General features: G+C 52.1%; 2 protein-coding genes across 2 annotated transcripts; both read right to left on the bottom strand.

The window, feature by feature from the left end:
• Positions 1–879: 879 nt before the first annotated feature.
• Positions 880–22,791, bottom strand: SLC22A20 (solute carrier family 22 member 20). The gene is made up of 9 exons (XM_070229178.1): positions 22,623–22,791; positions 19,865–20,033; positions 19,369–19,473; positions 19,162–19,285; positions 18,142–18,257; positions 13,178–13,392; positions 10,874–10,982; positions 10,471–10,674; positions 880–1,548 (listed from the first exon to the last, which is right to left on the bottom strand). The coding sequence occupies exons 1-9, from the start codon at positions 22,789–22,791 to the stop codon at positions 1,452–1,454; spliced, it is 1,308 nt and encodes a 435-aa protein (XP_070085279.1). The 3' UTR covers positions 880–1,451.
• An 821-nt stretch (positions 22,792–23,612) lies between these two features.
• LOC138916549 (solute carrier family 22 member 20-like) lies at positions 23,613–24,916 on the bottom strand. Its single transcript, XM_070229177.1, has 3 exons — positions 24,469–24,916; positions 24,295–24,398; positions 23,613–23,706 (listed from the first exon to the last, which is right to left on the bottom strand). The coding sequence occupies exons 1-3, from the start codon at positions 24,847–24,849 to the stop codon at positions 23,613–23,615; spliced, it is 579 nt and encodes a 192-aa protein (XP_070085278.1). The 5' UTR covers positions 24,850–24,916.
• Between the last annotated feature and the right edge of the window lie 1,380 nt (positions 24,917–26,296).

The following is a 26,296-nucleotide window of genomic DNA, read 5'->3' as shown; positions in this document are numbered from 1 at the left end:
CAGTGACACTTTTTTTTAATCCTTGTGACTATTTCATTGGTTCCAGCAATGTGAACTGAGCCCCTGCTATGTGTGGGCCACCGTACCAGGCAAAGATGACCTAACTCTGCCTTCAAGGAGCCCCCAGGAGAGACGAGCACGTACGTGGATCCATTACAACGCAGTGGGGAGGATGTGTACGGGGCATCATGGGAGCCCAGAGGTAGGCAGGGGAGGTCACAGAGGGCTGCCTGGAAGAGGTGACTCCCAAGGTGAATCTTAAAGTGTGACCGGGCACAGCAGCCCTCCACCTTTCAAATTTACTCTCTGCAGAGGGCTGTGGGTTGAGAACAACTCGAATAGGGAAGCTCACATGGTGGATGGTTGAATGAGAGGTGATCTCTATGGGAGGGACTGAGGATTCGGGGCATCAAGGCCAGGGCCTTGGGAAAGCTGTTTGGAGGGGTTTCGTTCAAGCTCTGGTCCAAGGACTACACTGCTGAGACCCACCTTGGCAGAAGGGCAGATTGCACTGATTCCTGCCCAAACTGTGATATTCCTGCTTCTTTCCTACGTTGCGCTTTTCTGGGCACTGAGCAGACTGGGCACTGACCTCTTTGATTCTCTGGCAACTCCGGGAGGAAGGGCTTAGACAAGGAAACCTACCCAAGGCCGCCCAGCAGGCCAGGATTTGAATCCCTTATGAATCTAACCTGAATTCTGGTGAAGGTCAAGGTCAGGGATGCAGGCACACATCCATGAGGTCAGAGGATGCTGCTGACCCCACACCAGCGATTCAGCCCTCTGGATGACTTCTGGGGAACCGAACCACATCCCATTTCTGCAAAGTGGTATTGCCAGGAATGCAAATGACAGGTAGAGATCTCTATCCATCATCTGAGTCTGGCTTCGTCATTTATTCATCAACTATTTATGGAGCAGGTACCATCTCCGAGGCCCATTTCAAGGGACAAGAAGGCCCTGCCGTGGAGACATTTATCAGTGGAGGAGGGAAGTCACACACAGGGGAAGAGAGCTTGAATCAGATAAGGCAGGAAAGAGTAAATGCCACGTGAGTGGGGCACAGCGAGTTTTGGACGTTCCTCAAGGACAAGCGGGGCAGGGCTGTTCCAGGGCCAACAGGGGCAGAAAGGTCACCCTAACTCTGCAAAGACACAGTGGTTCCAGGTGGAACAAGAATGAACAGAATTTAAGAGGCAGATCCGAGGATGGGAAAGCGGGAGTTCCTGGGCGTGGCTTCTCCTTTCTGTCCATTTGTAACGTCAACGGGCTGCTGCTGGTTGGTTTCCTTCTTGCAGCCTTCACCCTGGTTTGTGGGCGGCTCTTGATCGTGGGCTTGCACAGCCACCCCAGTCCTCAGCCGACCTCACCCCGGTCAGTGTCGGGAGAAATCCCCGGGACTGTCTGGGCCCCAGCTGAGGTGCTGCCACAAGCCCCAGGCTCTCGGTAGCTTAGATGGTTTCTTTAAGGGCAGAAGCCCCCAGCTGCTGCAGAGAAATATCTTCACTCTTCTGTTCTGCATCCTTCCTTGAAAGGCCTGCTTTGACTCTGTTGAAAGGAAAAGACAATTGGAAAAACGACATGGGAAGGGAGAAGGGAGGTGCTGAGGGGCAGGTGGCGTGTGCGCGGTGTTCAAGGGTGTTTGGGCCACAGGCAGTCTCCACTCTCCCAAAGCCCCCAGGGAAGGTGGAAGCCGCAGTGGCACTTCCTCTAGTCCTTGTGGGACACTGAGCGGGCGCCCTCCCGCTGTCCCGTCCGCTCCCTCCTTGCTCCATTCCTGAGGTCTCACAGCCGGCAGAGACTGGCCTGGTTTAACAGTCAGACTTGGAAAACCTTCAGGGTCGAAGAGTTTTCCGATGAAACCCTGAGGCCAGACATGCACCCAAGGTCACCCAGTGGGGTCTGGCTTGCCTGTGGACCACGTGCACCAGCAGAGACCCTGGGGACTGGACACTGTCAGTGTCCTTCCTGCCCCAGGTAGAGCCAGCCCCAGGAGGCAGGGAGGGTGAGAGCGAAGGGAGTCACCTGGAACAGCCCCCAAACAGCCCAAAGGCTGCCCCTGGGCTCTCTGTCTTTTGACCAGATCCAATTCAGCCTTTTTCTCTTTTAACCCTCTAGTCTTTGAAATAACTCGTGTTCCGTCTCCTCTAGTTTATTTTATCCTGGCCTGCAGACTGATATGTATTTGTTCTCCTACCTAACAGTCTTGGTTTTTGTATCTCCCTGTTTTAATCATTTACGCATCTTGCCAATTTCTCCTGTCTACTGGTTCCATTTTTAGAACTTTTTCGACGTTCAAAACATTTTTTTTTTAAGATTTTATTTTTCTTCCCAAAGCTCCGTGGTACATAGTTGTGTATTTTTAGTTGTGGGTCCTTCTAGTTGTGGCATGTGGGATGCCGCCTCAGCATGGCTTGATGAGTGGTGCCATGTCCGCGCCCAGGATTCGAACTGGTGAAACCCTGGGCCGCCTAAGCGGAGCGTGCGAACTTAACCGCTCAGCCACAGGGCCGGTCCCTCAAAATGTTTTACCAGTGTTTTTAACCTTACCTTTTAACTTTTCTATTTCTAATCTTTTAGTTCAATGGTTTAAGCCATTTTTGTGAGGGTGATTATTTCTTAACATAATCACAAAGAAACGTTTCTTTCTTCTTGCTCTGCTGTCCTCGTCTCTATTCTGCCCTTTAAGACTCCTGGTCTTTCCGACTCTGTCGCTTGGGTTTGTTCAGCTTCTTGGTTTTACGTGTCGTGTGTCTGTGGGTGGGGACCGACAGGCAGGGCTCTCCCTCGCTACCTGCTTGTCCTCAGTTCCGTTTAATAGCTTCCCCACCCCTTTAAAGACGATTCCTAAAATCGCAGAGGCAGACATTCTCCAGATTCAACTCTGCACTGGTCAGGTTTGCTCAACGCTACTTTTAAACTCATCAAACGAGCAAAGATGACCAGAGCCAGCCCGTTGTGTGACGTGAAATCCATGATCTTCTTTTTTAATGACTGAAATAGAGTGAAATTAGCATTAAAATCATGCTTGGGTCAGCTGTGCAACTGGAGGTCACTGTGAATAGCGGGGTGGCAGGAGGTCCCCGCTCACCAAGGACCTGGGCTTTGGCCTCAGTGGACAGCCCGATCAACGAAGGGCTGAAAATCTACCCCCCTCCCCCTCACCTTTCCATGCCCCGCTTCCAGGGGGCGAGCTCCATGGAAAGTGACTGGTTGGAGCCTTGAACTTTCTCCAGGCCAGTTTGCCTCTCTTCTGGATCTTTCCACCATCTTGGCAGACTTTAGGGAGCATCTCCCCAGGTCCCTTCCCTGGCTTCTGGGCCTGAAGAGGGGCTGCCCTGTGTCTGGGAAGTGACCTAATTGAATTCGTGTAACTTTTTCACTGTATGCCTCTTCCTTCTGGTCATCAAAGGAAACCTGCTCAATATAGATAATTTGGAGATAATTTTAAAATTTTAAAGCAGTCAGGAAAAAAGAAAACGTCACCTATAACTTGAGGCGATGACTATCACCATTTTAGTATATTTCTTTCTCTCAACGTATTTCTTGAGATAATTAGGAAGATATCATAAGTAATTATAACATACTGCTTAACAGTATATTGTAAACATTCCTTATGCCATTAAACTCTCTTCATCAACCTAACTTTTAACTGTTGCATAATGTCAAAATTTATTTAAATTGTTGGATATTTGGAGCATTTACTTTTTTTTAATGTACATTAAGCATGGTGATGAACATCCTTGTAAATAAACTTTGTCCACATTTCAGCTTGTTTTCTTGGGGCAGATTCCTGGAAATGCCGCTGCTGCTTGGAAGAATATGAAAATTGTTACAGTTCATGGTCAGTTATGCCAAAGAACCTTCCAGAAAGGCTTCAGGAGTTTCCTGCCCCCTACCCACACATCTCCTGCGTTGACTATTACTATATTTAAAAACCTTTCCCCGTTGGATGTTTAAAAATGACATCTCCCTGTTTGAATTACATTTCTTTGATCGTGACTGAGGTGAATACTTCTCTGTTTACTTCCTATTGGCATTTCCTCCCTTGTGAATGCTCTATCCTGACATGAAAGGAAGTTTTGAACAGGTTTAGTCAACTGTTCCTTTGCTATGGTGCCCCAACAAACTGGGACATAAGCTCCATGAGTCACAGGGGCCGACCCCAGGACCACACGCATTCAGACCGTTTTGAAGAAACAGTATCTGGTCTCATGTTTAATGAAGAATCTGGCAATTTACACAGAAACAAATTATTTACAAATGGATTTTTGCCTGCCTACGAAATAAAGCTGGGGAAAGTCCACTTATGTCTTTACCTCAGGAACCGTGTCACAGGCGGCTTAGAGCTAATCCTTCTTGGCGTGCCGCCATCTTGGGGATGGGTCACTTGAACCTTAGAAAGGGGTCATTTTCTTCTCATCTTAATCCTTGACATCCCAGGCCTGTGACCGGCAGTCATAATTGTTTGATGAGATTAGAAATTGAGAAAAATGAGATAAGCTTCATTCTTATTGTCCAAGTATCTGAAATTCCATTTGACTGACTCAGGAGAGAAGCTCTGTGTTGCTTCCCCTGCCCTGACCTCACCACTTCCTACCAAACTGAAACAAGTTGAATGGTTTCTGTCTCAAGTTTGGTTGGACAACAGCTGTCGAAAAGAACCCCAGACAGGTTATTGAGGAAGCCCACGGAGCAGGACACCCGGGAATCATGCAGGGGCAGGCTAAATGTGTACCTGACTAACAGCTTCTCAATGGCTCTTGAAGTCTCAACTGCAACGAGTCCTTATGGCTATTGGAACACACAATTGTGGTTGTAGAGAATGCATGCTTCATGGAGGTGACATTGCTTCCAAGGGGGCAAAAACTAGTTCTTCAGGGGCAAAAACATCTGCCATACCACAGTGGTTTGTGGCCTTCCAAAGGGCCGCAATAGAAGAACGGATACACAGTATATCTGTGGTATTAAAATATTATTGGGGGCCGGCTCCATGGCCGAGTGGTTAAGTTCGCGCACTCCGCTGCGGCGGCCCAGGGTTCGGATCCTGGGCGCGGACGTGGCACCGCTCGTCAGGCCACGTTGAGGCGGCGTCCCACATTCCACAACTAGAAGGATCTGCAACTAAGATATACAACTATGTACAGGGGGGGTTTGGGGAGATAAAGCAGAAAAAAAAAAAAAAAGATTGGCAACAGTTGTTAGCCCAGGTGCCAATCTTTAAAAAAAAATAATAAAATAAAATATTATTGGGAGGGTGAGAGTGTAATTAGGAAAAATATATATGTTAAAAGACTCCTTATTGGGGGCTGGGGAGTAGGTTATAATGTAAAAAGTTTGAGAAACTCTGTTCTGGAGAAACTGCCCGAAACACCTAGACCCCAGGTCACATTTAGTCTGAGATTCAAGAACGCCAAGGAGACAGGAAGATCTTTTAAAAATATAAATCAGGGGCCGGCCCCATGGCCGAGTGGTTAAGTTCATGGCGGCCCAGGGTTTTACCGGTTCAGATCCTGGGCGCGGACATGGCACCACTCATCAGGCCACACTGAGGCAGCGTCCCACATGCCACAACTAGAAGGACCCACAACTAAAATACACACAACTATGTACTGGGGAAATTTGGGGAGAAAAAAAGCAGAAAAAAAAAGATTGGCAACAGTTGTTAGCTCAGGTGCTAATCTTTAAAAATACAAATCAGACCACATCAAATCCTTTTTTCGCAGTGGTTTCTCTGTTGACTGAAAATAAAAACCTAAATTCTCAGCCTGGTCTCTAGGGCTGCCCCGGGGCACCACTCCAGCCCCACCTGTCAGGTTCTCACCTGGCTCAGCAGCCCTCAGCTCTCTGGGACCTCAGGGGGCTTGCATGGGCTGTTCCCTCCTCCTGGGACACACTTGTCCCCTTCTCAGCCTGGCTAACTCCTCCTCCTCCTTTAAGTGTAGAGCCACCCCAACTTCCCAGTTGTTCTCTCTTAGTCACACCTTTATTTGCGCCTGGCACCTAGTAGGAAGTCAACGAATCGTAATTGAATACATGAATTAGATTTCAAAAAGCCTAAATTAAACACTAGGTAAAATCTTTGGCTTCCAGAACTCTGCAAACCTGCCAGACCAGCATTCACTAATCTCACCGGCTCACTCATGGCCCCGCTCTGTCTGGACGTGCTCCTGCTGGTGTCCACGCAAGAGCGGGCTTCGTTTCCCCAAGAAGTCAGCTTACTCTGCTTGCTAAATAAGCACCGTGTCCGTTTCCCCTTTAATAACGATAGGTCTAAACTTCTTGGGCAAAAGTTTACATGAGATGCAAATAGGCTTTGGGAGTGGCTAGTCTATTTTTTGGCATTGTTAACGCTAGTTATAATCCCAAGGGGAATTCTGGGAGGACAAGGGGAATCTGGAGGGGCGTGAGGTTAGAGGAGGTGGGGGTCGAGGGGATTGTCCTTTATCTGTTTATGAGAATGACAACCTGTGTCACCGAAAAGATATGAAAAGCTTTTCTTCCCTGCTCTGCCTGAACGATGCAATCCTAAAGCCGTTCCGTGGGGCAGAGCAAGGTGGGTGTCCCCGGTGGGGGGTGGCCTGGCGCAGGGTGACAGAGCGCAAGCAGGGTGCGGAGGGGGTCCATGCAGGGAGGGCCAGGTTACACGCAGGGGGACTGATCAAACAAGGAAATATGGTAAGGATGGAGGGAGGTACATTTCTCATTGTCAGAGAAGGGAGTTGAATATGAAAAGGGAGAAAACGGGGCTGAATCGGTGGTGTTGGATTGGAATTGGAGGGGTTGCTGTGAACTCACAGTTTCCAGTGTGATCTGTAGGTGGAGAAATAAAGATGTAAGGGTATGTGTATGTATCTATATGTATATTCGTGTATTCCCCACCTCTCCACTGGGAGGGCTTGAGGGCAGTAACGACAAGCCCCTCACATCTAGATCCTGGCTTCCGAATACCATTCTCTGCTATAATGAACCAGGACACTCAGAGAAATGGCTGCTCCCAGGACTGCCACAGGGAAACGATGAGCCCAGAATGTCTGGTTGTGCCAGAAAGCAAGGATATGCTCAAAGAAGTTTAAAAGGACACAGAAGTCAAAAGGTCCCCACTGGCCAAATCTAGGATAAATTGAGCATCAAAATAAACAGAGTATAATCCATTGAAAAAATGAGAAGCCATAAATCCATAATGATCCAAATAAATACATCATAAATTGAAAGTTTGATGAGGAAGGGAATATTTACATCATTTCAAAGTACTTGCCCACAAAATACTGGTTAATTACAGAGGGGGAAAAAAGAGTAACTTCACAGTGGGGGAGTCTGGCAGATACCACCTTAATCAAGGGATTGAGAGATATCACAGGACAAATGAAAAATGTGTGCTGCCTGATAGGGTGTAATCAGCAGGACACAGTATCGCTTCTGCGACAGCACTGCCAGAGACGCATAAGCTATAACCTGTAACATCAGAACAACCCATACCCAGGGAAAATCTACAAAATAGCTAGTCTGTATCTTCAAAACAGTCAAGGTCCTTGTTAACTCACAGCTGATTTGTCATGGCTCTGTGTTCATCTTCAAAGCTATCTGGAGCCAAGACACTGACCATTAATGAAAACGAGGATGAAATGTACGAGCCGGTGATTTACAAGGTGCAGTTAAAGTCTGAACGCCCCTGGGAGGCAGCCTCTGTCAGCTTGTCTACACTGCTTATTGAAAACTGTAGATTCCCAAGGTCTGCAATTGGTTTACCGGGTTACAGCCCTGGTTTGGGTTGTGACCAATGGGATATAAAAGACCCCTCAGCAAACTCGTGCCTTGGCTTCCCTGAGATGGAGGTAGCCCACATTCATCGTGATAGCTAGCGAGGCAGAGATGAAAGGCACGCTGGGGACTAAGAGAGGCCGTGGGGAGTGCACCTTGCTACCCTGAGCCTCCCCGATCTTTGCCTGTATTTCCTTCCTCCTAGTGTATCGCATCCTTTGCCTTATGAAAGCGTTATGTAAGAGTGCTTTGTGGAGTCTTTTTTGTCCTTCCAGTTATAAAACCTTGTGTCATTGTTGGAGTCATGATAGTCAAAGGGACACTTGAGGACCTAGTCCAGCCTGAAGGAGATGCGACAACTGAATGCCACCTGTGATTCTGAACCAGATCCTTTTGCTTCACAGGACATTGTTGGGGGGCAAAACTTGAATGAGGTCTGAGGATTAAATGGTAGTCATGTATCACCATTAATTTTCTGATTGCAGTGGCGATATGATGGTCATGTCGGAGAAGATCCTTGTTGGAGGACATACACGTTAAAGCATTTGGAAGAGATGTCAACAACTTTCTCTTATATGGTTCAGAAAAAAAAGTCCTTTGTCTAGCATAGCACTTCTGTAAGTTTGAGATTGTTCCCGATGTCACGCGCACACACAATTAAAAAAAATAAGCGATAAAAGCAATACAAAATATGGGACTACTTTACAACATCTGTTAAGCTTTAGAGAGCTTCCCACACTGTGGACATTAATAAGTTTTTCAGCTGTGCACCTGGGCCTCGCCTCCTGGGAGGAACGGACTCCCGACAGGGCCAGCTAGATCAGACCCAACCGGAAATCGTTATGAGAAAGAATGGCTTGTTATCAACTACTATGAAGATTAAAATTATTTTTAGCAAATGGTCTCCATAATGTGATTAGTCCATATCCGCAACCACATACAGTAGTTTTGTTTTTTTTTGGGGGGGGGGGGAAGATTAGCCCTGAGCTAACTGCTGCCAATCCTCCTATTTTTGCTGAGGAAGACTGGCCCTGAGCTAACATCCGTGCCCATCTTCCTCTACTTTATATGTGGGACGCCTACCACAGCATGGCGTGGCAAGCAGTGCCATGTTCTCACCCGGGATCCGAACCAGCAAACCCTGGGCCGCAGAGAAGTGGAATGTGCGAACTTGACCACAGCGCCACCGGGTCGGCCCCAGTAGTTTTACAATAAATTGTTCCTGGCAAGGTCAAAGGACGCGATGCTACCTAAAACTAGAACTTCATTTGGTATTACTGGGATGTTTCTATAGTCAGGGTAGGCAAAATGTGATTTAAAAAATGTCCAGGCCAGATCATTACAGTGGTTCTGTCTGCAATATTAGGGGAGGGCACTTCTCCAACCATTTTTCATATACTTGGGCCCCTCAGGCAACATCTCAGAGCCTCTGCAAGTAAGCTCTGGATTGGGTTCTTGACAGGTATTTACCCAGCACCAGGATACCTGGACCTCCGTCTGTGGGGAGGGGGCGGGGCGGTGGAAGACAAGCAGGCAAAGGGCAAAGAAAGGAGCTCCAGACAGAGGGAACAGCCTTGGTGGTGGCCAGGCTGACCGTGGGGAGGTGAGCAGGGGCCAGGTCCGGGGCCTTGAAAGCTTTGAGATTTTATCCTCGGTGCAGAGGGGAGGCGGTGAAGGAGGGAGTGACGTGAATCTTTACACAATAAGCCTTTCCCACTAGCTGCTGTGTAGAGACTAAGAAGAGAGGGACCTGGGACGAGCAGAGTCTCTTGGAGTTGTCTCGACAAAAGATAATGGTGGCTAGGAGGACAGGGACGGCCATGGCGTGGAGAGAGACGGACAGATTCGAAACAAATTTTGGAGGCAGAATTGACAGGACTTGCCAAGGACGTATCTTTGATCTGCGTGAGTCCGGCAGCTCAGGTTAGACACGGGATGTTCATGGGGTGGGGGGTATTTTTAAGGGCACCCACAGAGCCTGCTGGGCAGAGATGGGTTCAGCTGTGGGATCAAGCTGGACTCTCAGAGAAAGCTACAGTTTTGGGCTCTGTCACCTTCCCTGCCCCCACTCCTCAAAACTAAGGGTCTTCGCTGAGCCCACTGCTGCCGAAAAATGCTTCAAGGAGCCACACCAAGTCCCCTCTGGCACTCGTTAGGAACGTTGTCAAGGACATTGCTGTCATCTTACTCGGCGACCTCTCTAAGGAGACCCACAAGAGAAATTTCTTCTACTGCTAATTGCTAAGAAAAGCTTCATGTTCCCCAAGGAACTGTATTCCTTTTCGTCTCTGACAGTAAGACAAAAGTCACTAATGGGGTCCCCCTTTCTGCTGCCAGGAAGCTCTGAGCCACATGCGAAGCCCTACGCGGCAGCCGCACGGCCCTGTCTTTGCTTCAAAGGCGGGCACCTCTCCTCTGCCAAACCAGCATCCCATCCTCTGCCAGCTTCGCTTCAACTCACGTTCTTATTCTTCCTGGTCCACAGTGTATTCTTGTTTCTATTTCCCCATTCGTTGCTGGCTCTGTTCTTTGGAAAGCTAAGCCTCCGCAGATGGAGGCGGTAGGCATCGCTGGTCTTTCCCCACGGCTCTCACTGGTCCAGCCAGGACGTTTTACCAGCTCAAGGATGCTTTTTGCCCCCAAGTGGTTTCAGTGGAACCTGCAGCCTGTTTGGCCGCCCCTACCCCACTATGCCCACAGACCCCTCACCTCCTCTCCATCGCCTCAATGGTCTCCACCAGGGGCATGTTGCGCGTCTCAGCCAAGAAGCAGACGGCCAGCCCGGCCAGGATCGAGGTGGCTCCGAAGCCCACAGGTGGCAGGACCGTGCCAAACTCCCCGAGCATGGTGACCAGGGGCGCCGCCAGGCCCCCGAGGCGGGCGTTGACCGAGGTGAAGCCCATCCCCATCTGCCTGTTCAAGGAGTGTGGACGGGTCAGTAGCCATGGCCTGGAGCCCCCAGAGGGCCGGGAGTGCCAGGGCCTGGGTGTCAGGGGGCAGAGCAGAAAGGAGAGAGGGGTCCCGCTTGGACAAACCCAGCAGGTGTCAACCTGGAGCACCAGGGCCTCCCGGGCCGGGACAGGCGCTCCTCTGCCTCCCCCCATGCACCCACCTGATCTCCGTGGGGTACAGCTCTCCCGTGAACAGGTACACGCAGATGAAGGAGCTGGCCAGGCAGCCTTTGCCCAGCGCCGCCTGGGCCGTGCGCAGGGTCTGCATATCTGGGGATGGGGGAGGCAGAGCCGGTGGGGTGGGGAGCTCAGAGCCTCAAATGGGAGCAGGGAGGCAAGGGGGGTAGTGGAGGGGGTGGGAGGGCCTCAGGAGGGGACAGGGGAGGGAGGCAGAGTCACGTGGCAGCGGTGGGGGGTGGGAATTGGGATTCTCACTACCTCACTGGTCCCACCTGGGGCCCAGAAGTTCCCCACTGCCCTTCTCTGACCTCTACCTCCTTCCTCCCTTATTGCCATCTGTCACCAAGTCCTGGGGGAAGGCTGACAAGCTTTGGAGTTAGGCCTGGGTTCAAATCCCAGCTCTGACCCAGCTGAGTGACCTTGGTTACTGTTACTTAACCTCTCTGAGCCTCCTTGTCCTCATCTGTAAAATGAGGAAAGTACCAGCGCCTGCTTCACAGGCTTGTCAGAAGGTTGACATGACGTCCTGGGTGCAAAGTGCTCAGTGCTCTTTAAACCTTAGCTGTTACCATCATTATGAATATGTTCGTCATGCTGTTGGTCATAAACAGCAAAACTCCAACGCACGTGTCCAACATCGGGGCACAGGTCAAGGACACTATGGCCCGTCCTCTGGATCTGGTGGCAGCTCCGTGTGGCACACAGAATCAAGAGGGGAGATTTTATAAAACACCCACACCTGGGCCTTGCCCCGTCTCCACTGTGGCAAAGCCTCTTCGGGATGGGCTCATAGTTGGGGTATTGGTTTTTTTTGAGGAAGATTAGCCCTGAGCTAACATCCACCGCCAATCCTCCTCTTTTTGCTGAGGAAGACTGGCCCTGAGCTAATATCTGTGCCCATCTTCCTCTATTTTATATGTGGGACGCCTACCACAGCATGGCTTTTGCCAAGCAGCGCCATGTCCGCACCCGGGATCCGAACCTGTGAACCCCGGCTGCTGAAGCAGAGTGTGTGAACTTAACTGTTATGCCTTGGGGCTGGTGCCAAGTTTGGGTATCTTTTACTTATTATTTTATTTTATTTTATTTTATTTTATTTATTTATTTTTTTTTTTAGGAAGATTAGCCCTGAGCTAACTGCTGCCAATCTTCCTCTTTTTGCTGAGGAAGATTGGCCCTGAGCTAACATCCGTGCCCATCTTCCTCTACTTTATATGTGGGACACCTGCCACAGCATGTCTTCTGCCAAGCTGTGCCATGTCTGCACCCGGGATCTGAACCAGTGAACCCCGGGCCGCTGAGAAGCGGTATGTGCGAACTTCACCGCTGCGCCACTGGGCCGGCCCTTGGGTACTTTTTAAAAGGTCCCCAGGAGAGTATAATGTGTAGCCAGAGTTGGAAAACACCAATCAAGATGAAGTATCATAAAATAATAAAAAATTAGGGTCAAGAAACATTTGTACTAACGTAGAAAAGAATGTTTATGTTACAACATATAATGAAAAAGGATACATTTTATAATATATACATGCGTATACATATATAATCCTATTTATAGTATTGTATATACACACGTAATATTATCTTAATTATGTCAAATGCAAAATCTATACATAGGAAAAAGCATCAGAAGAAAATATATCAAAATACCACTAGTACTAATCTATCTGCTCTACAAGGGAGGGAGTGAAGCACAGAGAAATGAGACAGCATGCCCCAGGCCATGGTGGCAGAGCTGGGACGCACGCTCCAGGATCTGATCCTCAACCCCGGCTTCCTGCTGGAATCGCTGCACAGTTTTTTAAATACTGAGGGTTGCGTCCCAGTCCTTGAAACTAATGGCATTGGCCTGGAACCCCTGGGCACTGGGGGTTTGCAAAGGTCTCCGGGTGGTGACAATTCCAGCCCGGTTTGCAAACCACTGCTCCAGGGCCAGCCCGCTGAGGTTCAACCCTGACTTCTCAACCCTCGTGATGCTGCCTGCGGGCTCCAGGTGGACACACCAGCCGGCCCTCTGGCTCTCCAGCTGTTTTTATGCATCAGTCTAATAATCTCTCTGGCAGGACAGTAAAGGCTTTGAAGGCAAAGACTCGTGTCCTTTGTAGATCCTCCACCATGTCGCGGATACTGGCACTAAGTGTTTAACAAGAACTCTACTATCTGGTGGCCACTTTATTTCCAGATCCAAAAGACTGTCTCAGCCTGTTCCCTTGTTGTACGTGTTGCCCACCAGTCCCCAGCCCCCTGGGGCTCCCAGGCCGTAACGGCAGAAGCGGATGGCTCACCTTCTGGCACGAACATGTTCGCGATCACCATGAGCCCAGCCACGATGAGGAAGGAGGCCACCGTGGCCCGGCGGCCCACGTAGATCATGGTGGTGGTGGCCACCAGCATGGCCGGGATGTCTATGACCCCGAACAGGACCTGCACCAGGTAGACGCTGAGCCCAAACTTCTGCAGGTCCATGGCCAGGCCGTAGTAAGCCATGGAGTTGGAGAACCTGGGAGCAGGGGCAGAATGGTCCTGTTTCACCCCAGGGTCCACTGTCCTGGACCCAGGGGATGGGGGACACACAAGGATAAATGACACAAGGCTCCTCTCCTCAGGATGTTAAAATCCCCTGACTTGGCACAACCCCCCCTCCCGGTCCCCTAAGTCTCTGACTTTGGCCCAGCCCCTCCCTCCACGTCCCTCTCCCTGAATCCAGTTGGTGGGACCTGGAGTGTGAGTGCCTTCCCCTATCAGCACCTCCCCAGCCCCTCCACCTCCAGTAGCTGGTCTGAACATCACATCTAAGAGTTAGGGGGAGAAAACAGGAGGCTTCCAATGAGGCCAAGGCTCCACCGGCCCCTCACAGCGCCTCCCACTGTCCACTGGGAACTCGGCAGCTGCTTCTGCTGAGAGGGTCTACAGTCCAACCGACCACAAAAACCTGGGGTCCCCACACTTGGGGTCTCCACAGAAATTTCAGAGGCCCCCGAGGCAGTGTCTCAAAGAGATGTGTACACTCATGTTCATAGCAGCCTTGTTCACAAAAGCCAAAAGGCGGAAGCAACCCAAGCGTCCACCAACGGATGAATGATGAACAACACGTGGTCTATCCATACAATGGAATATTACTCAGCCTTCAAAAGGAAGAAATTCTGACCATGCCACAACATGGGTGAACCCTGAGGACGTTATGCTAAGTGAAATAAGCCATTCATAAAAAGATACATGCTGCATGATTCCGCTTATAGAAGGTCCCTAGAGGAGTCAAATTCAAATGGTGGTTTTGAGGGCCTGGGGAGAGCGAATGGGGAATTGCTGCTTAATGGGGACGGAGTTTCAGTTTGACAAGATGGAAAGAGCTCTGGTGATCGGTTGCCCAACAGCGTGAATGTACTTAACACTGCGGTACTGACCTGCACAGTTACAAACGGTTAAGATGGCAAATTTTATGTTACACGTATTTTACCACAACTAAGAATAACAAAAACAGGACAAAACCAGGCGTTGTTTCTCTGCAGGCCACATGCCGGCACAGGCCCAGGAGCGTATGGGGAGGGGAGGTGGAAAAACAGAATTTGGCAGCGGGCTCTCTCCATCAGGGCCCAGCAGCTGCCTCCAAATTACTTCCCGAGAAACTCCTTCCACCCCTCCCAACTATCCCTGGCTATGTGAGTCACTGGAGATGGAAAAAAAGAGAAGAAACTTCTGGAAAAGCTGACAGTGATTCTTGTTGGCTCTAGTCAGGCCTGAGGGAGTCAAGGGAGAATCCGGGTCTGATTTCACCACTTCTCCTCCCAGATGGAGATCAGAGACGAGGCCCCCAACATATTGCTTTGAGCACTCTGGAAAACAGACAAACCCGGGTGAAATAGCTCATGGCCCTTAATGCCGCAGGGAAGGCCGCATGAGGTGGGCTTCGTCTGGTCTGGGGTTGTTGTGCTGGAGAGCAGACAATCTGACCTTGGAAAGACCAGTTTTGCTTCATTAGTCCCCTCACCCCGCCTCGACAGGATGGGCGTTGCGCTGACCGCCCCTCGGCGTCCTTCTCTCCCCACCCTCGCTCTCCACCGGCTGCTCCCTTCTTGGCAGTTCCTCTTGTCCCTTTGTGTCCTCTCTGTCCCATATTTTTCTGTCTTCTTCCCCTTCCTTCTTCTCTCAGTTGTAGATGTTCCTGCCTTTCTTTCCTTCCCGCGTCCATCTGTTGTGTGATTTGTTCCCCACACCATGTAAATGTTCTCCCATGCCGCTGCACACGGTCGTGAACGAAATGGACAAGACGCCTGCCCTCTCGGGGCTTCAGCTCTGGTGTGGAGACAGGCATTCAGGGAAGGAAACCCATGTTCCTCTCCCCACCATTGAAAAAACTTTGTCACATCATTAAACACGCAACAAGAGTACCCTTCACGTTTCCCTGCCTTGACATCTCCTGAAGGATCACAGGGACACCCTTCCTTTTAAAAACCCTCCTGAGGGGCTGGCCCCGTGGCCAAGTGGTTAAGTTCACACGCTCCACTGCAGGCAGCCCAGTGTTTCGTTGGTTTGAATCCTGGGCGCGGACATGGCGCTGCTCATCAAACCACGCTGTGGCAGCGTCCCACATGCCACAACTAGAAGGACCCACAACGAAGAATATACAACTATGTACCGGGGGGCTTTGGGGAGAAAAAGGAAAAAATAAAATCTTTAAAAACCCTCCCGAGCCTCTGGTCTTCTTTCCCAACACTTTGGCTTAGTTTTGGCAGGATGTGGAGTGACCCAGACCCCGAGGGCAGCAGAGAGGGGATGACAAAGATGGAGAACTTACAAGGAAAAGCTGGGGACTTTCATTGCCCATCCTCCTCCTCATCTCCCCTCCTCTGCCAGGGAGCCCAGAGCAAAGCCACGCCCCCACCTCTAGACGTTTTAGAAAAGCTTCTGTTATTTCCAGCAGAAATCTCGGACTGGGCCTGTCTGATTAGCGGCGGATCCCCTCTCTCCACCGCAATCCAAAACAGTTGCCTTCTTACTCTGTGCCCTACTTTCGTCTCTCGGGAAGAACGACTTTCCAAGGGTCAGCAAGAGAAAGGCCCCATCCCGACTCAGTTATGTTAAACCAGCAGAGTCCCCGATAATCCAAAATGATATTTTCCTCCTTGTGGCTCCTGGGACCCCCATGCCCTGCCTCATCAAAGAGGAAACCTAGAAAACTCCTGTCCTGGTCACAAGGAGCTGTGACATCAGCTGGCAGATGAGGCTCCCCAAACAAAGACAAAATTCGTCCTTGCCTTCTCGTGCTCTCATCACTTAGAAATCACAAGAGTTGTAGGAGCTCTGTGCCAGGAGCTGGGGCAGAAACCAGTATCGATACTTTCTATGATCTCGAAGCAGATAAGATGACGTATTCACAGATGCCCGGGGTTACAACAGGGATCAATACTACTCATTGATTGAATATATACGTATATATATTCTGGGTACAATTTTTTGTTGGATTTTGGTTATTTTATTTTGGAATAAATTTATATTCACAGAAAAGTTGCAAAGTTACATCAGGACATCTTTGGGGGACCCTTATTCTGCACCACAAGTAGCATATTCATACAGCAGAATGCAATTCAACAAGAATAAGCTATGTACTACAACACGGATGCATCGCACAAACATAATACTGAACAAGAGACACTGGTTAAAGAAGAGTACACACCGTGTGATTAAATTTATGTGACGTTCAAAAATAAGCTAAAGTAATCTAGGGCATTAGAATAAGGATAGTGATTACCTTGGGGGAGGGCAGTGACTCCAAGGGGACACCAGAGGCTTCTGAGGGGGCTCTCCAGTTGCCCAAGCCAGAACTGACTGGCAGGCAACACTGTTGGAGCAGAAGCCCTCTGAAGGCCAGAGTGGGGGATAATCGCACATTTCCAGCGCACGTGGGACACAGCGTCAAATTCACACCAGAGAATAGACTCTTTCCCAAAGCGCTTTCCTGGGCAGGTGCAGGGGGACATGTCACCTTTTAGTCCTCAGAAGGACCTTAGGGGCAGGTGCATAAGTAGGAGACTGAGGCAGGGGGGCTGGCTGACTTGCTCCAGGTCACCCGGCTAGTCTTGTCTACAAGAGCCACTTGGTTACCACTAAAGAGCGTGGAGGGTCTGCTCCAGAGAGCGGATCATTCAGAGTCTACACCTCTGCTTCATAAATGTCAACCCCTGTTCTCTAAATGTCCAGGACATCCCGTCAAGCGAAATTAAAGTGGTCTTTTTTGTTTTCCGTCAGCCCCTTCCCTTAGGATTTGCCAGCTTCAAGTCTGTGCTGACGGGTAGAGGTTGCCTTTGTATTTTTTTTCTTCCCCAAAGCCCCAGCACGTAGTTGTATATCCTAGTTGTGAGTCATTCTAGTTCTTCTGTGTGGGATGCTGCCACAGCACGGCTGGATGAGAGGTGCGTAGGTCTGTGCCCAGGATCCAAACCGGTGAACCCCGGGCAGCCAAAGCAGAGTGCGTGAACTTAACCACTACGCCACCAGGCTGGCCCCTGCCTTTGTATTTGCATCCATTTCACATTTTCATGCCTGTCTATGTCCTTGTTAGGAATTCCTGCCCGCTCACCTGGCAAACTCTATTAACCATCTTTTAAAACCCACCTAAGGTATGCTGACAGATAAAAACTAGACTATTGGAGGTGAGAAGGTGCAGTCTATTCAGAAACAGCTATACAAAAATGTACACCTGAAATTACACAATGTTATAAACCAATAGGACCTCAATAAAACCATTTTTAAAAAACCACTTAAATTCCGTCTCCTGTGTGACCGTCAGCAGCCCCAACCAGGAGAAAGTCTATTAGGACATTTGTCATACCTCATGGAAATTACTGTTTCCCTGTCTGTCCCCTTCTGGACCCACAAGTGTTCTTCCAGAATGGGACACTTCCAAGAACCCCCTGGAAAGCCCCAAGGGCCTATCAGGACGGGACAAGGTATGCTTTGAAAAAGCTATCTGGGTGCTTCCAATAGGTGCCCCCACCCAGGTGAGACCACTGCCCAGATGTGGGGGTCCCTAGATCAGCGTGGATGTCTCACCCATGGCCACCTCTTGGCATCCAGCAGAAGGCCAGAGGGCCCAGGACTCTCAGAGGACACTGGGAAAGAGTATGGGGCGGGATTGACTTCACAAGACTCACCTGCTCATTGCATGAAGCACATTTAAGAGTTTGTCAGTGGAGACAAAAGGCCTGTCCCTGCCTGGGGTCAAAGACTTGGGCATAAGCTGATCACCTACCAGACCACCATGAGACAGCAAGTGACCTTGCGGATGGCTGGGGTTCGGAAGAGGTCCAAGACCGAGTTGGAGGTGCGGATGCTTGTAAACTCACTCTGGATGTAGGAGCTCACCACCTGGGCAAGGAAAGCTTGTCAGGGGAAGAGAGGGACCTGGGCCCCATTTCCCTGCTGGGTATCCCTTTATCTGTGGAGAGGAGCGCCACGGTCGACGTCCCCCGCAAGATGGCTGGCCCTGGGCTCTTCCCCATCCTGGGACTGAAGGCCCTCCACGGGCTGTCTCCAGGGCTCCTGGGCTGCCTGTTGATTAGGCTGAATAGCCACTTGTGGTTCCAGCGGGACCCTCACGCCCCACCCTCCTGGTATAGACTGAGATCATCTCTGCTGATGATCACCGGCAGGGGTTCCGAGGGCTTCTGCCACTTGCCACCGTATGTTCTTTGGCAAATTACCTAAGTTATTGTTTCCCTGTCTGTCCCCTTCTGGACCTACAAGGGTTAGGTAACTTGGTAATGCAAACTGCAGTTTCCTCATCGGCAAAAGAGAGGCATTAAATGAGATTGTGTATAGAGCCCTTAGCACAGTGCCTGGCGTGGGGCTCGATAAATGGTCCTTATTTATAATAAGTGGTAAGTATCTTATCATAAACGGTATTTATAATAAATGGTACTTTTATTATTGATTCTTTGATAATTTCATTTTATGATTTCTATTTTAATATTTTTATTTTACTTTAGCATTTTATTTAAATTTTGGGGGGATGTCAACGGGAGCGGGTTATTTCCCCATTGCACAGATGGGTAAACTGATGAACAAAGCAGGTAAATTATTTATCCCGGATCGAGCAGTCATTCAATGGTTAAACATGGTTGCCACACAGCAACTCTTCCTTCTCTGTTTATTCCCAGCCCCTTCACCCGGATGGTGGCTGAGTCCTGGGCAGCTGCTGAGTCCCAGCACATCTGGAGGCCACCAGCGAGACTGAAAACTGTTCCTCCCTTCCTCCACCCATCCCGCCTACCTCCTTGGTCAGCCTTTCGCCTTCCTCCTTCCTCCCGTTCATGGCAGCCACCTTGCGCAGGTTCTGCACAGCGAGCTGGGACTTGCCGTGAAGGAGGAGCCAGCGCGATGACTCTGGCAGCCACCTGGGACCAAGAGAAGCATGAAGGATGACCCAGAGCTGATGGGAGCTCAGTCCATCCCCAAACCCAGGTATGCCTTCGTTTACCCTCCTTCAGACCCTAAAAACGGGAAAATGTCCTGCTGATGCAGAACCAGGAAGACCGGGGGACGCGCCAGCTTCCTTTTTTGCAGGATGTGGTACAGGGACTCGCTAGGGTACTTAGAGGCTACATGGGACTTGGGACTTCCACAGATCTGATTTTGAGTCTGGTTCTGACCCCAGTGGGTGGCCTTGAATAAGTCATGGACCCTCCCTGGGCTGTGCCTCAGTTCCCCTCCTATAAAATACCGTGAGTTTGTCCCAAAGGCAAAGCACTCGCCATGTTCTGGAGCCTCACACTAATGGAAGGGGTTTTACCAGAGCTTCGCGACAGCCATGCACAGGGCTCATGAGCCTGCGGCCCCCTGAACACCTGCCTGCCTTTGTGTGCCCCCCACGTCCAGCAGGTCCCAGCCACGGCACACCCCAAGCCTCTCACAGGAACAGGTGAGGCTCAGCCACACAGGTTCACCCTCCCCCACCCACTCTGCTCAGGACGTACCAAGAGTAGAGGAAAAAGACTAGGAAAGGAACAGAGACGGCAAATTGCAGCCACCGCCAGGGGCGGATCAGGTACGCCACTCCGGCCAGGATGAGCTGACCCAGGGTGAAGGAGTACCCCAGCAAGACCCCTGCCACGGTCCGGCCCCGGGTGGGCATCCACTCCACGACTGCAGAGAAAACCAGAACAGGTGCCGTTGGACTCAGCGCCCACGCGGTTGTTAATTCCTCCACCCCTTTTTGTTTGTTTGTTTTAAAGATTTTAATTTTTCCTTTTTCTCCCCAAACCCCCTAGACGCCACCTCAGCGTGGTTTGATGAGCAGTGCCATGTCCGTGCCCAGGAGTCGAACCAACGAAACCCTGGGCTGCCTGCAGTGGAGCGCGCGAACTTAACCACTCTACCACAGGGCCAGCCCCCCTCCACCCCTTTTATGGTGACTCTGTGGCCACTTGAAATCATGCCAGAGATGCACTGAGACATGGGCAAAGGTGTGCCGGCCTCTCACCTTAAATTCCAGGTGGACCAAAGGACCAAATGTAACCAATAAAACCAAAAAAATATTAGAAGAAATCGTGGTAGACTTTTTTTTTTCAATCTTAGAATCGAAAAGCGTTTTCCAAGAATGTCACAAAACCCAGAAGAATGAAAGGAAAGATCAACAAACTTGACTTCATAAAAATAAGAAGTGTCTTCACTCAAAAAAACAAAACAAAACAGCATAAGCAAAGTCATAATGTCAGCAAAAAAAAAAAAAAGCAACTCAACAGATAAAGGGTGAATTTCGGTAATACTGGAAGAGTTCTTACAGAGCAATAGGAAAACAGCCAATGAGCCAAAAGAAAAACAGGCAAAGGATGTGAACCGTTGGTAGAAAAGGAAATATAATGACTCAATTTCATGATTTTTTTGTAAATGGCAAAACTTGGAAACAACGTAACTGTCCCTCCACGGGGGACGGGTTAAATAAATCAGGCACACTCTAATGAGGGAACCACAATAAATGGCTGAGGATGCTGCTGTCCAATGAGCAGCCAGCTCGTGTGTCCAGTCCATCAGCAAATCCTGCGGCTTCCACCTGCAGAATCCAGCAGAGCCCTTCCTGCCTCCTCTCCTGCTACACCCGGCCCAAGCCAGCCTCGCCTCTGGCCGAGTGACCGCAGGAGGCCCGGAACTGGCCTCTAGAGGGATCCTGGCAAATGCTGAGTCAGATCACGTCAGGCCTTTCCTCAGCCCAGGACCCTCCAGAGCTCCCGTCTCACGCAATCGATACCCAAGTCCCTAAATGAGCACAGTGCCTGAGTGCCCCTCCCTCCCTGACCTCATCTGTCCCCAGCCCCCAGCTCCGCTCCAGCCACAAGGATCCCCTCCTCTTGAGCGCAATAGGCAGACTCCCCACTCAGGGCTTTTGCTGGAATGGTCTTCTCTAGAGAGCCAGGGTGCACTGCCTCGCCTCCTCCGAGCTTTGCCAGGGTGACCCCTCTCAGTGAGGCCTTCCCTGACCAAGCCAGGGAAACCTGCAGCCTCTCCCCCACCCCACCATTCTTGTTCCCTTTCTGGGATTTAGTTTTCCTCTGTAGCCCCTATCAAATTTTAAAATACTATATAATTCGCTTATTAGTGTTGTTTATTGTCTGTCTTCCCACACAACAACACGGACTCCACAGGAGCAGGGATCCGCTCCTTCATTGCTGCATCTCTAGTGCTTAGAATCACGTCTGGCACACAGTAGTAGGTGTGTGTGTGTGTGTGTCTGCATAGAGGTCTGTGTGGTATGGGTGTGCTTATATAGGGTGCATGTGTGTGCAGGGGTGTGGGCGTGTCGAGGTGAGTGTGTGTGTACATGGGGTGTGTGTGTTATGGAGGCAATTCTAGCATGAGCTGGACCTTGGACGTCCGTTCCTGCCCTCAGATTCCACAAGTCGTGGCTGGACGCCCTCCCCGAAGAGTGGGGGTGGGGTGGGGTGGGATTACTGAGATCCCACCATGAGCTCAGCGCCCTTCCATGCCCTGACATGGGGAAGGCGGGTGTCAGGTGCCACTGGCCTGGTGCATCCTGGTTCTCCAGCCCCAATATCCACCCCCCCACCCACCCCCCTGAGATGTAGGATCCTCCCTGAGGCATGGCGGTGTCCCCAGAGCAGACTGAGTAATTAGAAGGAAGTGCAGGCAGGCCTGTCTCCAGGTGGGCTTCTTGCTGACCCACAGTGCTCTCTGCCAGAGCCACCCGGGGGCTGCTTGGTACCAGCCTGGAGTGAGTACTGACCCGGTCACTTTGGGGTGGGGACATTCCCACCTGGCATCCAGGAAGGTAGGTCTCCACCATGGTGCTAAGGAGTTGCCGCCTTTGCCGGCGGGGTCAGCCTCGCCCTTTTTGGAGGCTCTTCATCTCTGGGCTTCCTGCAGCTCTGGGGACCATTGAGTCTCACCTCATTTCTGTGTCCCCACACCGAGCCCCCCACTGAGCCTGGAACACAGTTGGTGCCTAGTAAGTGGTTACTGATGACTAACTCAGGCAGGAAATAAACCCAACCCTCTCCGCTCACAGACGGGTGAATGGCAGCCCAGGTCCACAGCTCGCTGCCGGCGGGGCCGCTGCTGAGAGCCCAGGTCTCCCCAGAACCCCCGGGAGGCTCTGAGTCCAGGTCACTGGATGAGAATCCCAACACGACGAAACAGGAAAGACGCCCAGTGAGGGGGCCACCTCCCCCTGTTCCGTGAGCACCCCTCCCCTCCAGGCCCCTCCTTGGCTGGACTCACCCAGAGAGAGGGAGTTGAGGATGATGCCGGAGAAGGTCATGCCCATCAGGAACCGGAAGACGCAGTAGGCACTGAAGGAGCTGACGTACGCCGTGGCGGCCCCCGAAACTGCCAGCTGCAGGTACGACCAGACCAGAGGGCCCTTGCGACCCAGCCTGAGCTGGGCCATGGGCACATGGTTAGGTTTCCAGAGGCGCCAGCAGCATCTCCCGTGGGAGATGTCGAGGGAGGGTGAGAAGAAGCTGCTCCCCACCCACGCCTACCCCTGCCCACCACCCCAAAGCCACCCCTCCATAACAGAACATCCGCTGGGAGCAGGCACTGGCGGCGGAGGTTGGTCATGGGGGGAGAAGTGTGTTGGGGAAGAAAACTGGAGATGAAGAGATGTATTCCCTCCTTCCTTCCTTCACTCAAGGAGTATTTCTGGCCCCCTACCAAGCCCCCAATCTTCCAGGGTCTGGGAAAGGCAGAGATGCTGCAAAGGCCCCGAGGCCGGTGTGGTAGGTGGTGGGAGGGTCCCCTGAGTGCCTTTGTGGTTGGAGGGAGGCCTCAGACCAGAACTCCCAGGGGTGGGCCCTTGGCAGGGGCCCAGGCTGGTAAGAGCAGGACCCCAGGGCCAAGTCTTCATTGAACTGGTTGTGTTCGGGAGGTCAGCGGGGGTGCGAGGGCTTGTCACACCTCAGAGGAGTCCCAGGCCGGGGTGGCAGGGTTATTCCACTCCAGCCTTGGCACTGCCCCATTTGTAAGTGACGGTCCAGGGTTGGAGCCCCAGCTTGGCCAGGAGGATGGCATTTCTTCTCCATAGCCCATGACACACTCATTCATTCATTCACTCATTCATTTTGTTACACAAATGTTCATTGATCACCTCTAAGTGGCAGGCCTGAGCTGGGGGCTGGTGACACAGAAGACACTATGGATAAGAAAGAAGCTCAGACGAAGGAGGACCAGGATGTGTTGTGACACGGTGCAATGAGGGCTGTGACAGAGTCAGCCACGAGGGGCCTGAGGCATGTTGCCCAGGGGGCAGTCTACACTCCAGGGTGTGTGGTCTGGAGTCCGGGAGGATCCCCCAGAACCTGAACTGGCAAGAGCAAGAGGAGGGACAGCGGGGAGGGGAGAGGAGAGGGGGAGAGAAGGGGAGGAAGAGCCGGAAAGGAAAGAGAAAGAGGGCAGAGCAGGCGCGGCCGCTGACTCCGCAGAGCCATGCAGCACGTTGGGCTTCCCGGGCGTCTCTCCAGAGGTGCCCGGTCCATCGGTAGGGGCGGTCACCATTAGTTCTGGCTCATTCGTACAGGATAGAAGGGAGGACAGGAAGGCTCCTTCTAAAGGAACATGCAGAGGCCTTAAAGTGAAGAAAAAGTCAGACACAGAAGCACGTGTGGGGTGTGCCAGGCTTTGTACAAAAATGGAAGGACGGAGCCTATGCACGCCTCTGCTTGGACTGCATGACATAAAACATCTCTGGTGAGATACAGAGAGACCAGGCTGCCCTCCAGCAGTTTCCGCAGGGCAGGGGTCGGAGTGGGAAAGGGACGCCTCCTGCATGCTCTCTTGTACCTTCTGGAATTTTGAACCATGTGAATGTATTATGGCCATTATCTATTTGAAAATACATGAATAAAATTTAATAAAGAAAAATTAATGAAGACCCTCATCCCCAAAGGCTCACCTGTCTGCAAGGGTGCCAAACACGGCGGCGCCCACCAGCACCCCGGCCATGTAGATGGACTGAGCCAGGTCGCGGAGGGCACGGGCCTCGCACACCAGGTCCCACTGTGAGGGAGAGAGGGATGCTCCAGCCTCGGCCTTGGGCAGTGCCCCCCGCAGCCCGGCCCCCTCTAACCTCCATCACAATGGTGGACGGGAAGACGCTGCGGTCGTAGACCCAGCCGTCCCTGCAGCCCTCCGTGGCTGCCCCCTGGACGGAGGTGTTGGGGCTCAGGAGGGCCCACTGAGGCTCTGTGAAGCGCCGGCATGGCTCGGGGTCCCCCAGCCGGTCCAGGGGCACGGTGGCCCTCAGCCAGGCTCCTGAGTTGTCAGTGGCAGCCACAGTGTGGTTGGTGGGGCCCTGGCAGTGGTGGCGGGGCACGGCGGCCGTGAAGTTCTGCAGGAAGTTGTGGCAGGCCAGCAGGCTGCAGGGCAGCAGCAGCATGGCCGTGTAGATGAGCTGGAAGCGACCCACGCCACCCAGGGCATCCAGCAGGTCTGTGAAGGCCATGGCCATGGCTGAGGCCCAGCCCGCCGGGCCTTATGTAAGGGGCCGGGATGGGGCCTCCGGAGGTGGAGGAACAGGCCAGGGGGTTAGGACCGCAGATGCCCCGTGTCCGGCAGCTCAGAGGAGTTTGGTTACACCTCACAGGAGGCCTCGGGTGTCCCCGTGTCTAGAGGCTTCCCCTCCCTCCGGGCCCTTTCTCCTCATTTCTTTCAATCTCTCAGATCCTGAGTTGGAAAAGCAAGGGGTCCCAGAGGGCCCACCACCCGGCCCGCTGCCCTCGTCGGGAGGACCCCAGCAGTAAATGAGCACCATAGCCACCTTCCCCTCTTTTCTGGAGGCCACTGTGAGTCATCTTCAAGAGCCCAATTCCAGCCTCAGCACGTGGGACCCAGTCCCTGTCACGGGCTCCACTGAGGCCGGAGCCTTCACTGCTCGGTGGTCAGATAAGGGGGTACTAGTGATTGTGACTGCTTGCCCCATGCCCACTTGCTGAGAAGTCAGGAGACACTTGGGAAAAAAGTCCTCTAAAAATGCCCCAGAAGGGCAGCCAAGAGGAAGCCCTGCTACCCCGGTCCCCACCGCAGGCACTCTCAGCCTCAGAGTGGGGCTTCAGGAGGGCGTAGGGCCCCCAGACCATCTAGACCCAGTGTTCCAACCTTCTCATCAAAAAAACCCCAGAGAACTCTGCCGCACCGCCCGCCCCCCCCCCCCCCCCCCGCTCTCTCTGGCCTCTCTCAGACCACCTCAGGCTCCCAGGAAGCGAGGGGCCACTTCCCTTATGGATGACAGCGAGGCCCAGCAGGACGGGGCCAGGCAACATGCAGGCCCAGGACAGCCCACTCCAGGCCCTGTGGCAGCCTGTGGCAGGTAGTGTCCAGGCAGTTGGCCACTCGGGGCTCCAGCTGGGGCTTCACCCAGGGCTCCCAGCAGCCGAGTGGCCCCCACCCTCCACCTGGGCTCCGTCAGCCTTTGCCCTGCAGATCTGCCCGTTTGTGGCTCGCCCACCCCCACACAGTCCTTCCTATCCCCTCCTCCACCCCCACCTCAACCCACTCTTATCTCTGGTAAGATAGGCCAGGATCCCAGGGGGGGGTGGAGCGGCTTACATAAGCTGCAGGTGTCTGGGTCACAAGGGGCAACCCCCCCCACCCCATTAACAAAGGACCTGAAGGAGGCTCTGTGCTCTGGGGAGCTTCCTAGGGGGTCGGGTTTGTGCTAATTACAGATTCAGGTTTCAGGCAGAGCCTCACAGGCTGGAGTGTGCGGGGCAGGAAGGGGTCAGGCCTCCGGGGCTGTGAGGAGGCCGTGTAGGACCAGCAGTGTGGCCCTGCCCCTCAGCCCGGGCACTATCCTCCCAGATGCCCAGTACTCCAGCAGCGGTTCCAGCCTCCGGGGGGATGGGGAAGGAGATGGGGTGGGGGGGGAGGCCCCAAGCAGTGGGCAGCAGGTGTGGGCA

This window comes from Equus caballus, chromosome 12 (genome assembly GCF_041296265.1).
Source record: "Equus caballus isolate H_3958 breed thoroughbred chromosome 12, TB-T2T, whole genome shotgun sequence".
Classification (NCBI taxonomy): Eukaryota; Metazoa; Chordata; class Mammalia; order Perissodactyla; family Equidae; genus Equus; species Equus caballus.
The sequence above is the reverse complement of the archived record's forward strand: the minus strand, read 5'-3'. Positions and strand labels throughout refer to the sequence as shown.

What these genes read in the sequence shown, in the direction of transcription:
- SLC22A20 (XM_070229178.1), bottom strand. Translation starts at nt 22,791, where the DNA reads ATGGCCCAGCTCAGGCTGGGTCGCAAGGGCCCTCTGGTCTGGTCGTAC. An exon ending in TTTTTAGGGTCTGAAGGAGG is followed by an intron (nt 19,286 to 19,368) that starts GTAAACGAAGGC and finishes TCTTGGTCCCAG; the next exon opens with GTGGCTGCCAGAGTCATCGC. An exon ending in GCGAAAGGCTGACCAAGGAG is followed by an intron (nt 18,258 to 19,161) that starts GTAGGCGGGATG and finishes TTCCTTGCCCAG; the next exon opens with GTGGTGAGCTCCTACATCCA.
- LOC138916549 (XM_070229177.1), bottom strand. Translation starts at nt 24,849, where the DNA reads ATGGCCATGGCCTTCACAGACCTGCTGGATGCCCTGGGTGGCGTGGGT. An exon ending in CGTCCACCATTGTGATGGAG is followed by an intron (nt 24,399 to 24,468) that starts GTTAGAGGGGGC and finishes TCTCCCTCACAG; the next exon opens with TGGGACCTGGTGTGCGAGGC. An exon ending in TTTGGCACCCTTGCAGACAG is followed by an intron (nt 23,707 to 24,294) that starts GTGAGCCTTTGG and finishes TGCTCTTGCCAG; the next exon opens with TTCAGGTTCTGGGGGATCCT.